The 13494-nt window shown below is 37.3% G+C and overlaps 1 protein-coding gene across 1 annotated transcript; it reads left to right on the top strand.

Annotated features, from left to right (window-relative positions):
- Positions 1 to 7158: 7158 nt before the first annotated feature.
- ptger1b (prostaglandin E receptor 1b (subtype EP1)) lies at positions 7159 to 12233 on the top strand. The gene is made up of 3 exons (XM_027006539.3): positions 7159 to 7833; positions 8703 to 9577; positions 11168 to 12233. The coding sequence occupies exons 2-3, from the start codon at positions 8747 to 8749 to the stop codon at positions 11432 to 11434; spliced, it is 1098 nt and encodes a 365-aa protein (XP_026862340.3). The 5' UTR covers positions 7159 to 7833; positions 8703 to 8746; the 3' UTR covers positions 11435 to 12233.
- Positions 12234 to 13494: the final 1261 nt, after the last annotated feature.

Genomic DNA, 13494 nt, shown 5'->3' with positions numbered 1-13494 from the left:
TACAAAGTGGTCACATCATAGTCTTATTAGTCATCATAGTCATTTTCCATCAAATGTTCTATTGTTCTATTTCTATTTGACAATTGATAAATGTTATTTCGCTAGATGAGATAGCATAGGTAAGAAACTCATTTTTCATATGTTTCATATACTAATACATATAGGAATATTGCTGTTTTATGGAAACTGATTTCCATAAAACATATTATTACCAAGAAGAGTACAAGTAGAGTGAATACTTATATGTCACACATCACTTGTTTTCTACTGACAGTGATGGAAGAATAATTTAGTATCCTGTAATTAAATATGCTAAGTTAAGAAAAGTCTACATAAGAACCTCTTGATGTTTTCCCTAATGGCAGGGTTATTACCAATGTTTTGGGCCCAGTATCACCCCATGTGAAAGGTTAAATATTGTATTATCTAATCTAACCAATGGGTCTTGTGCAAGAACCGCTTGGAAGAACAGATTCATTCTTAAAGGAGCAATAAGTGATTTTTTACCCACAGATACAAGCAAACCATATTTATGAAAGTGATTTATTTTTTTCTATAAAGTGCAGCTGACATGAAATTAATCAAATTTATATTTTGTCCTCAAATGAACCAGTTTACATTCCATAGCTGGTCCCCCACATAGGGGCACCCATGTATAAAATAGATTTAGTACAGAAACTAAACCCAGTAGGTAGCTGGTTCACAATGTAAAGAATCACTAGAAAAATGAATTATTGCCCCTTTAATTCGGTCATATGATCTCATATCAATGATATAAGAGAACTTGCCTTTTCTCTTAGGCAGGACAAAATTTGAGTTCTTCAGATCTATTGTCATCTACAACTCTCCACTTTCCCAAAAAACTGTATAAACTAATGTATAAATGTTACATTGCGACCCCAGCCAAGGCCGGACGCACAATGATTTTATATATATCAACAAGTTAGCTTTATTAAAGTTCTGCTACATCATTTCATGGTGTTGATATTGACAGGCACTGTCCAAGGAAATATTCCCCATTTCCCATTCCTTTATCATGGTTCCCTCCTATTATTGTGGTTCCCATGTGACTTTTTTTTTTTTTCCATTTTAGTCTCTGCTATATCTTGTGTTTTATATATCACCACCCTTGCCATTGTTTGCACCTATGTTAACTAGTCTCAGAAAGTAGAATAGTTTATCTTTTTAGCCATAGAGGGCTTTTTTATGAATAACACTTCCGGACACTATAGGTTGAGGTACCTAGCATTCTAAGGCATTTTTGGGCTATCAAATATGCCAATTCACAGCTCTCTTTTCAAAACAGAGCTTTTATGACTATTTGGTTAATTTATAAAACTGTGAAAGTCATACAGACAAAAATGTGGGAAATTTAAGTTTGCATAACAGTATTTAAATGTGGTTGAATTAGGCCCAGTGTATTATTAATTTGTAATCCTTAGTCAGTAAGCATGAAGTTGTCAATGATTAGGTGCCTTTCACTTTTCTATGGTACATTTCTAATGCGTGCTACAGCCCCAGTTCTTATACCCTATATCCATTTTCTCCTATGTAATCAAAATGAAGCAGCAATATGTGCATTGTGTTGAGAGATGTGAGACATCTGCTGTGCGTTTTTTGGAGAAGGCAGAGCAGTCTCACAGTGTCCCCACACGCTCAAGATGAGCAGTGTTGACAGTACAGGAAACTGCCATTTTTTGGTAGCTTAAACGGTCAACGGTCACTTTCCACTCAGTAAAGTTATTTGAATGGCTTAAAGGGATTTGGTTGTATTTTCCTGCTTAACTTCTTTTGGTGCTGTTTATTTTTATTGTGCATTCATGAATGTTTGTATGATGAATTCCTGTGGACTCTTTCTAGCTAACGAGGAGGCTGGAAGACCTAAACAGAAAAAAAGGAAATGGTGTCATTTAAGTCCTGATTACTGAAAAGTGGTCCTGCCCTAATCCAAATGTTCCTTTATGATACGAGAAGCTCAAAAAATCACTGAATTAAACTGAAATTAAAGTTTTTCTTTTAAACTTTCTGTTATATACTTATAATTCATGTTCTTCCATAAAATAAACAGTATGGTCTGCAAGTTCTGTTTATACAAATTTTTCTCCAAGTCTGAATACAAAGGACAGATGTTCTTCTTATGGCAGACAAGGAAAATTTTATGCTCATCAGACATATCTGTTTTAAGGTCTTCTGCTATCATTGGTGGTCAGGACATCACCCACCTATTAACCTTACTCACCTGTTCCTTATTTCCTTCTTTCATTATTTAAGCCCACAGATTCCTGATGTCAGCACTGCACATTAGCGGACCTTCGACCTACGTACTATGACTGAGTGCAACGCTGATTCAATGCCTGTTTTGTTTTCTTTTGGTCATTGCTTCTCAGCCATTTAAGTTATGGACAGTAAAGATCACTTTATTTCAGCCTTGTCTCTCGCTCCCTCTGTGCCGCCACCGTCACATGAATCCATACTGAGGAGAGAAACTATTCCCTAAATTGTCTATTTATTTAAAAATAAGCGACATTGTTAATTTATAATAAATATTAATCTCCATTAATGTCAGTCCTTCAGAGACAATAGAACTCACATTTTGGGCTCACATTTTGAAACACACAGGGTTCTGACATTCCTCTCCATCTATTTGCTCTCAGAACCTCAATACAAACATTCACTTCAGCCCCCCTGTGCCTTCTCCTCCAGACCCCAGGACCCTGATGAACAGAAAAAGAAAAGGACAGGCATTTTTGTGTGTGCATGGTAGACCAAGTATGGCTTAGAGAGTGCCTGTGCAGCTGCCTGCAATCATGTGGTTGGAAAAATTTTGAAAACTTCCAAAGCCTGTCCCGTCCATTCTGCATAACTGGACTCAATCAGTTCAGGCTAATTTATTGCAATGAGTAAAGACATCATGCTTTGGATAACAACCAACATTAATAGAAGTATAACATATGTATTTATTTTTATTATCCCTTACATTCATTTAAATGGACAATTTCTTTACAATAATCAAATTAAATATTTCAGATTTGACCACAAGAGTTACTCTTTGTATGCTGATTGATTGAGGTATGGAGGCTCTCTGGAAAGGATTGTTGTATCATAGTGAACAGGAGACTTCAGATGTTTTTGTGTAAACTATACCTTGATTCAATACTCAATGTGGAGAAGGTAGAGAACAAATGGGAAATCAATTCTATATCTGCCTCAGCATTCTGGCCTGCTGCTGATTATATTCCTCTGCCACAAACAATTATACAGTTCCCCAAAGTAAGGTAAAATATTGCACCCATTTAAGATTTGGTTGAATCTGAATGTAAGAAACTGATATGGAAATCTACAAAGGTAACAGGATGTCAATTGTAGATAACTATATCATAGATCCAAAACATTTAGAGACAAGCGGAAAAATATTAGAATGGGACTGTAAAATAAACCAGACTATCTTCCTCAGAACATGCACTGTGGTTAGGCGTCTTACCGCCATGAAGGGATGGTTAGTCCACACCAGGTTAGAGTCAGAAGTTGTGCAAACTTGACAAAATGCCTCAAAAGAGGAACAAAGCAGAAATGTAAAAACTCTTTTCTTTTAAAATGACAACTGATATGTTTTTTTTCAAAATCATCTGAACGCTCAACCTTTGGAACCAAAACCCAATATCATCAGTCATTTAGTAATTGAGTAATGAAAAAAACTATACATGGCCATATATTGTTCTTCTGTTTGAAAGTTATCAGTCTCCAAAACACCCAATTGTGTAGGCCCTATGTGTATAGAGATAATGTATTGTTCAATGCAATAGCACTAAGTGAAGCTGACCAGTTCTACCACTGAAGAGGAATTAAGTGTTGGCTAAGTGCAGCTTTTCAAAGTTACTTAAATTTTGTAATGATGTCCATAATAAAGAAACTTATATGATTAAAAAATCATTTTGAAGGGGACTCTTAAATAAAAGGAAGCCTTTAATTTAGCATAGTTTTAATTACAGAGACCTGCATGTGTTACAGCTCTCTACAAAAGCAAGTGATGAAGCAACCACTTAAATTTTTTAACTGACAGTGACGTACAGTGACAAGGGTAATGCTGAAACAACCCTGAAATAGACTAAGAGGAAGAAAATGAGATGCGTGTAGAAGTGACTTACAGTGAGGAGTGTATAAATAAGTGACTTATAGTGAGGAGGGTAATGCTACCATGACCCTGACATAGACTAAATGGAGAAGATAAGATAAGGATGAAAGTCATAGATCAGATGAATTGCAATTAATTGCAAAGTCATTCCTTGTCATGAAAATGAACTTAATCACAGAAATTACTGCATTCCAACCACTGCATTTCAGCCCTGCCACAAAATGGCTTGCTAACATCATTTCAGTGATCTTCTTCTTAGCTCAGGAGAAAGTGTTAACGAGGACCCGGCAGCTGATAACACTCTGTCATGCTGATTCGAAGAGCAGACTGGATGCTTTAAAAGGCTGGTGGTGCTTGAAGTTTTCTCCAAGGAAACATATGCAGTCATCCTTGCATTGCATCAAAAGTGCTTCACAGGCAAGGACATTGCTGCTTGTAAGATAGCATTTAATCAACCATTTATCAAATCATCAAGAACTTCAATGAGAGAGATTCAATTGCAGTGAAGAAGGCTTCAGGGCACCCAAGAAAGTCAAGCAAGTGCCAGGATCTAAAGAGGAGGCAGCTATGGGATCAGGTCACCACCAGTGCAGAGCTTGCTCAGGAATGGCAGAAGGCAGGTGTGAGTGCATCTGCATGCACAGTGAGGTGAAGGCTTTTGGAGGATGGCTTGGCAGCAAAAAAGCCACTTCTCTCCAAGAAAATCGTCAAGCACAGACTAATATTCTGCAGGAAGTATAGGGATTGGACTGCAGAGGACTGGGATAAAGTTACTTTCTCTGATGAATCCCCCTTCAGACTGTTTGGGTCACCTGGACAAATGACTGTCCGGAGAAGAAATGGTGAGCATCCTGAGACCATTCATATGTGGGGTTGCTTCTCATCCAAGGGATTGAAGTTTTGCCTAAGAACACTGCCATGAATAAGGAATGCTATCAAAACATCCTCCAAGAGCAACTTCTCCCAACGATCCAGGGGCAATTTGGTGATGAACAATGCTTTTTCCAGCATGACAGAGCACCAGGTCACAAGGCAAAAGTGATAACCAACTGGCACGATGAAGAAAATATTGAAATTTTGGGTCCATGGCCAGGAAACTCCCCAAATCTCAATTGAGAACCTGTGGTCATCCTCAAAAAGAGAGTGGACAAACAAAAACACAGAAACTGTGATAAACTCCAAGCACTGATTAGGCAAGGATGGGTTGCCATCAGTCAAGATTTGAATATGCAGCATGCCAAGGCGAATTGCAGAAGTCTTCAAAAAGAGGAGTCAACACTGTAAATATTAAGTCTTTGCTTAAACTGGATGCATTTGTCTAAAAAGTTAAAAAAAAAATTATGAAATGCTTATAACTGTACTTCACTATACCATATAAACATCTGAAAAAAGGATCTAAAAAACTGAGGCTGTAAACTTTGTGACAACCAAAATATGTGTCTGTCTCAAAACTTTTGGCCATGACTGTACATTCAAATATTCAGCCATTACTTATCAGATATTCACAGAATTCCACAGAATATCATTTGTATTATTTACAAATGCTTTAGATAAAACAGAAAGCAAGCCCCATGTATGAGTGACCTGTAGTGGTAATTGGCATTTTGAAGACTGGGAAGTCTGATTCATGCTGTGTGGACCAACAGACAGTTGAAAGTGTCACAGATGAGACATAACACAGCACAATTGTTACATTTCAGAGCTTTATTCTTCTACCAGGGCCTTTCAGAAAAAAAAGTAGCGGTTGTATGGAATGCAAGACATGGTGTTAAATATACAGACACAGTTTGGAACACCATGAAGGGGGCCAAAGAGCTGAGGGTTTCGATACAAATTTATTGAGAGATACATACTCATGGAATGCCCTAAAAGAAACCAGGATGGAAAATATTAGATGAAGCCAAGGGCTGTAATTTTGAGTCTCTTTGTTCTGGGTGGATGGAGTAGCAGGAGATTGCTAGCATCTGAACTCAACAGCTGTTAAAGCATGGTCTCTTGTGTTTGGTGTCCAGAACAAATACCTGAACAACACCTGCTGTGTAATTCGTGTGTTGTTGGATTTTGGAGCTTTTTGTAGGCAATGAGGCTTAATAAATGGCACAAAATATTTACATCTGTTAGCCATCTTTTCCTCCATATCTGATCTAGCATCAAGGTGATGGCATAAAACAGATGAATTCTGAAAATAATTTTAACACATTGGTATTTGCTAGACTTATACACTTCCAAAATTCCCAAAGTTTTCTGATGGTGAAGCAAAAATTCAATTATAGGATTAACATAAGTAACATAATTACTGACAGTGGGGGCTGTTCTCAGTGATTATTGTTATGTTTGGTTTAACTTGGCTGGAACTTCCAAACCTGAATCAAAGTGTTTTGCATTGGTTTCATTTATCTTGTTTGAGCCAGAATATGCAACCCTATTTGAAGAATGTTGTTCTAGCTGTGGAAACCTAAATCTTTGTGCCTTTCAAGCACACATGATGTGGGGACAAGATTTTTTTTGCAATCATGTTTGAGCTGAGAACAATTTCAGAAGAACCCCTTTCTTCCACCACAGGTTGTCTCTAAGACATTTAGCTCACTTCCATGTCTCACTCATTCAAACCTCTGCAGTCTATTTAAGTCTAGGACTTGAGTAGCCTGTGAAAACAACACAGACACAATTGTATTCAGTTCTGTACTCTCCTGCTCCTATCTATTCACACACGATGGACTAAATTCTGCACCCCCATTATGCCCTCATCCAAATAGAATTGATGATTTCTCAATACAAAATGGAAGGGAAGATAAGATAATATATAATGATTTGAATAAATCATTATGAAAACACACAGTAGAGGAAAATGGATCTTTTTAGTATTTTTAAATGCAATACATGTTGATCACTACACCATCTTTGTGTTGTAGCAGGATGGGTGATTATGGCAAGAATTACCCAACATCTCATTTACAACATGTTCCTCAGTTAAGCGTGTTTCTCTCTGTGTGCATTACAGATCTTTCCAAATTGCTCACGCCCTCTCCCCTACTGCTAAGCAGCACTTTTAATGTGTTTGGACAAAGAAGAACTATATAACTAAAAATAAGGAGACCATTTGGAAGCTGGTGTTCAACTATAAAAGTAAAATCTATTTTACTAATGGAAGTGTGATTTGCTGTTGCCTGTATTTCCCCCAGATTTCTTTCTTTTTTTTCATTTATGCTCACAACGTCGTGCACCCATAAATTCTGGAATGTGGCAACAGTGAACGCACACAGGAGTTAAATTCAGGTTTGACCTGCGACGGCTTGCTTCTGTTGTGGACCACTGTACCGCATATAAAAATGGGTTGAGGAACTGAACTTCAAGAGCATTCGACAGTTTCGAGGCACGTCTCCGCTCCGAGAGCGTAAAGAAATGATTTAGAAGGGCTGATCACTTAATGTTAATTTCCGTCGTGCTGAAAGAGGCTGCTACAGGGAAATGATAAGAATTTCACAAACGAGCGATTTGCGTTGTTTCTTCTGTGTTGGGAATACCATTTTCTCTAGAAGTCGGAATTTGCCAGTTTGATTAAAGAAAACTGCATACTGGATTTTTTTTCGTTTTTTTCCTATTCTTTTTGTCTTTTCTTTCTTTCCCTTTTTTGGAAAACCAATTTGTTGCAATTCGAAGTGAAGAATCAGCTATGACATAACCGGAAAATATCTCAAATGGTAGGCAAATAAAGTTAATCATATGCTTCTGAACGACTTAAAGATGGAAGTGGATTACTTGGTTAAATTTCATTACCTATGTTAGCTGTTAGAACATTTTTAATGTTGATTACTAAGAAATGCTTACACTGGGACAAACTGCAAAAAAAGTGCTTAAATATGTTCATAATGTAAGAGGAAACGAATGACGTGTCATCAATAAACAATTCTTATGCCAAGTGAAATATGATAATTACCTATTTTACCTGCATTATTCTGAAATATTTCACCTGAGGCGCATTTGACAAATATATTGATGAGAACTTAATTATCTACTGCTAACCAAAATGAGCTCAGGTGTTGTAAAAATCGTAAAAATAACAATACTCAGGAAACTGGGAGTAACCGTCACTATATGGGCATCGGTTTGTAAACACATTACGAGACCTGTTGTTATGAAATATTTTTTTAGAGTCCAGGGTACACCTCCGCTAGACATCAAGTGGTGGTGAAGCCAGTTCAGCCTTTTGTGTTCAACCATGTTTGAAGAGGGAGATGTAAAGGTTTTATCTTGAATGAATAACTAAAATATTTTCGTTGTTTATCTAAACATATAGGCTACATGCTTTTTAAGAAAAGGTTCTTAATTGGGGCAACTGTCTGCAGCTTATATTAAATGCTTAATTATCAACTTAAAAATTATTTGTTGTGATTACTCGTTGAATTTTAAAATGAATTTTCAGTTGTGATTAAAGAGTCACTATTTCCGCTACATCTGCTTGGTTCCATAAATATTTTGGACACCAAGCAAATCATCAAATACCTTGTGGAATACTGATCATGGGAATTAACTGTGTTGATTTTATGCCTCCCCTCCTGCTCTTTTCTAGTGTTGTGTTTTTGGAAGTACCACCTCTACTCTGTCATTCTGGAGATGTTATCCATCACCTCAGCCATAGCGCTCCTCTCCAACCAGACCCAAGGGGTGTTGGGGGTGGCGGCCATGGGCCACACAGACAACCTGACATTGAGATCAATGTCATTGATTGCCCCCTCTAAAAGCCCCATGTCTCCTGGCCTATTCATGACCCTGGGCATCCTGTCTAACATCATAGCCCTCTTCATCCTGGCCAAGGCCTACAACCGCCTGCGTCGTCGCTCCAAGGCCACCTTCCTCCTTTTTGCCAGTTCACTGGTAACAACTGACTTTTTGGGGCATGTCATCCCTGGCGCCATGGTGCTGCACCTCTACCAGAATTCGCCAACCCACACAGACACCATCTGCCTCTTTCTGGGTGGCAGCATGGTGTTCTTTGGCCTTTGCCCACTGTTCCTGGGTTGTGCCATGGCAGCTGAACGATGTCTGGGAGTGACCAGGCCCCTCTTCCATGCCCGGCTCGTCTCCACTGCCCGCACCAAGATAGCTGTGGTGCTGATCTGGATGGCAGCTCTTGTCGTGGCGCTGTTGCCGATTGCAAAACTGGGAGAATACACCTACCAGTACCCGTCGACATGGTGCTTCATTAAAGTATTAGGGAATACATCAGGCAGTGATGTGGCCTTCATGCTTTTGTTTTCAAGCCTGGGACTGGCCTCACTGACTGTGTCATTGGTGTGTAACACGGTGAGTGGCATAAGCCTGGTCCTAGCCCGGCTGCGCAAGAGGAAATGTCACCACAGAGCTGCAAAATCACACGACATTGAGATGGTGGTACAGCTAGTAGGGATTACAGTCACTTCCTGTATTTGTTGGAGCCCCCTGCTGGTGAGTCTATAGAATTCTGCTTTAAATATAATCACAGTATAATCTAGCAATAAACTATTGATCATTATTTTTAATAGGAGAGTGTTTATGCTTAAACTATAAACTATATGTATACATAAGGTATTAATGACAGTACATAGTGTACACTCGTGATCTGCTTGCTGGCAAGTGAATCTAATGGAGCATTTACATTTTTTGCTGACGCTTTTATACAAAGCAACTTAGAATTATGACTGAGTACAATTTGAGCATTAAGAGTTAAGCTCAGGGGCCCAACAGTGGCAACTTGGTGGTGGTGAGGCTTGAACTGACAACCTTCTGATTAGTAGTCAAGTACCTTAACAATACACATTTCATACAAATGTATGAATATTTCAAATTAAAGCTATATTTATGAGAACACAATAACCTGGCGATACTCAGATCTGATATAAAGCTCTAGTTCACAAAAATTAAGCAATTGTAGGCCTATATATCTGATAAATATTTCATAAGACCATTCAACCATCACTTGGTGCTTCAATTCATGATAAAGATATAGGAAAGATGATAGAACTTCACTGACAGGGGACATGAAGTGTTCCATTGGGTTCACATTTCTGGTGGGATTTTTATAACTCATAAACATGTAAGATTCTTCTGTATGAAAATGTGAGCACAGATAATGTCTAACAGTGTAGTCATCCAGGTCATATGAGATGAAGGTCAATTTAGTCTAATACAATCTATCTCCCTCCCTTGATAGTTGGAAACAAGCAATGTTTGAATTTTGATTAGATCTAAATAGTTTGTATGGTGTTTTTATCTTATCTGTGCACTCTGTGGAATTGTCTGTCTATCATAAAGTGTCTGCATTTGTTTAATGACAACACATTCATAAAACATTTTAGTTTAGTTAAGTGATACTTTGCCTGGTAGTACTGTATAAATAAGATGCTTGGTGTTGACGCAATAGATGTAATGTTATATATAGAATGTATTATTTATAGTATTGACTAAAACCATAACAATAACTAATAACTGTTCGGCATTATGACTACTGAGAATATTTATCATGTTTTATTACTATATATAGGTATACATAACTTTGGTCATTTGTACTTGACACAATAACATATTCCATGGAAGTCCAGACTGTAGATTATTAAGTTTAGTTAAGAAATACTTTTGTAATGATTTAGACTTTAGCAATACTTGTTAAAATATTTATCTTCTAGAACTTTGTAGATCTTTTTTTAAATGTTTGTTTTATTCATTTTAAGGAACAAAATGGCTATTTTCATCTCACAAAAAAAATTCTTTAAAAATACATGGTTATTTAAACAACTATATATTGTCCAATAAGGTTGCATGTGGTATAAATCAATAATCACATAATGCAGTACATAGTGTAGACTCTATGGCAAGTGAAGCTAATGCAACAGGATATTTTCATTTTACACATTTCATACTAGATCAAGTATCATCATGTCCAAACAACTCCACAGGAGTGTGCCATCTCATGTGTGCTACTGTGGCTTTGGAATGTCAAGTACAGCTACAAAGTCCAGTGCAGCCTAATGACCATATCCCTATTCTGTTATCCCCTAGATCTTCGGCATGATGTCAGTGACACACTCCTTTAGCCACTCTACAGAGAACTCTAAGCACTATGAGGCTCTGATGAAGGTGGGCGTGCATCTGGCCACCTGCAACCAGATCCTGGACCCCTGGGTTTACATCTTATTGCGGCGAGCAGTCCTCAGAAAGATCTACCGGCTCACCACTGGCCGAATGGACATGAGGGGGAGCACATTCCGTCGCTGGGAAATCAGCTCCTTCCTGAGCTCAGAGAAAACTGCAGTCAATCGGATCTAACAAATATCTGCATAGAATTTATTTCAAAAGGAAAAAAATGGGAAAAACAGACAGTGAAGGGAAGACATCTGGGTTATCTGCCTTTAAATCTGTAATGTCTTCCACTTCACTTAGACAAGATGGCAGGTGAGGGAGGACTACACAAAAGCTGGCAATGTGGCTGCCAACTGATGTCAGCCTATGCAAATGTGAATGATTTTTAGAATATTGATATGGACTCATAATGCTTTTATTTACTAGTGAGTGAAAGATGTTTTATGGGCATCTGAGAACCTTCCACCCTGATGATGGTCAAGGTTGGTGGAGTAAACACCTGTCTTAAAATGACCACATTGTATAGTATACAACAAAGAAAGAAAAAAAGATAAAGAAAAAAAAAAAAGAAAAGAAAAAAGAAAACTCTTACTTTATTGGATGTGCGATATGTAAAGATTCAATACAAATAATGATCTTAAAAGTCTTTTTTTTAAAGTGTCCACCATTTTCAAACTACTCCCATACATTGTGGGAAGCACACTTGAGTACTTAAGCTATCATTGAAATTACTTGTCTGATTAATAAGGGCATTGCTATGCAATTATTAAAACCAAAGAATTGTAAGAATGTGTAAATATTGCTATAGTGAGTGAGTAAGTAAGAACAGAGCTTTTGCTTATATTCTAAATGCATAGCCATAGTGAGATGATCAGTGTTCTTATAATTGTGTATTTATTGCCTGTTTTGCTTAAAATATTTGATGTAATGTTATATAAATGTGATATGAATGAAATATGGACAAATAAAGATTTAGGTGGTTTTATGCACAGGTTTTAAATGTATTTGGCAAACTGACTTTGCTTCACAGAGTTTGAAGTTTGCACACACGCACGCGCACCCCCCCCCCCCCCCAAATCTGGGAATATGAGGAATTCAAATATTTTTCTGATAATTAAATAGTTTTATGTATTCTGAGCAAACTTGATTTGATCTTTTAGATTTGACTTGCCTAACACTAACTTTAATAAGAGGAATTTCTAGGCATGGTAATCTAGGGCCAAATAAACTCATGAAACATTACATCCTTTCTTCCCTGTAATAGCAACTAGCATTTGCTGACAGGCATGAATTTGTTAAGCTCAGAGGGCACCCTTCATAATAAACTATAACTAACTAAAATTATCCACCACAAAGATTCTTATTAGATTTATTTGCATTATTTGTATTGCTCCTCGTTTTTTTTTTTTTTTTTTTTTTGGGGGGGGGGGGGAGCGTGTTCTACATTTGTGTGGGTTAATTAAGTAGTGTTAAATCCACAAACATAAACACGCACACACAAAAAGAAATACTGAGTCAGTCCATCAATCTGAACAGTATATTGTCTCCAGATGTATATCTGATGGCATTCAAAACTAAATCATATCAGATAAGAGTGAAAAAAAGAAACAAAAAAATATTTTGGCTTGTCAGAGAACTGTAAAAAACAAACAAACAAACAAAAAATTGGCTGTGCATCTGACTGCTTGGATGCGGAAAATACATCCCATGGAAACACTTAGGTTACGTACCACTATGTTACACTGCCCCCTACTGCATCCCAGAAACTTATGAGCATGTCTAAAAATGTTATGAAAAAAGATGTAATTCAAAACTTCATACATATATTTTCACCTAGAATGTTACCCCAATTAAATTAATGTCAAGTTATGCAGCATTGGTAGATAAATATATATTATTTATCAGTAAAGAAATCTTTAAAATTAGATATCTTTCTGTTGAGGCAGTTGCATTACAAAGGGTACCTTATGGTCTTTTTTTGGGGGGGGGGGGGGTAATTAAGCTCAATAGGCTGCACTATTGGGATAAAGTTACATATTAAGACGTAAATAACGTTGCATAGAAAACTGTTAGCTGTAGAACCCCGGTCTTATAGCCATACTTGTGATTTTAGAACACGTAGGAGTTTAGTATTCATCAGAATTTGTTAGCATTTATTAATGTTATTAATAAAATGTTGACAGTGCTGTAATGGCTTCCAAACCCCCCCCCCCCCCCCCTTATCATCACCGTTGTTCTATTGGGTA

Source organism: Electrophorus electricus, chromosome 3, assembly GCF_041902795.1.
Source record: "Electrophorus electricus isolate QZ-2024a chromosome 3, ASM4190279v1, whole genome shotgun sequence".
NCBI classification, from domain to species: Eukaryota; Metazoa; Chordata; class Actinopteri; order Gymnotiformes; family Gymnotidae; genus Electrophorus; species Electrophorus electricus.
Note: the sequence above shows the minus strand (reverse complement) of the source record. Positions and strands in the feature narration are given on the sequence as shown.

Coding starts and splice junctions, on each gene's coding strand:
- ptger1b (XM_027006539.3), top strand. CDS start 8,747: ATGTTATCCATCACCTCAGCCATAGCGCTCCTCTCCAACCAGACCCAA. Junction 9,578..11,167: donor TTTGTTGGAGCCCCCTGCTG/GTGAGTCTATAG, acceptor GTTATCCCCTAG/ATCTTCGGCATGATGTCAGT.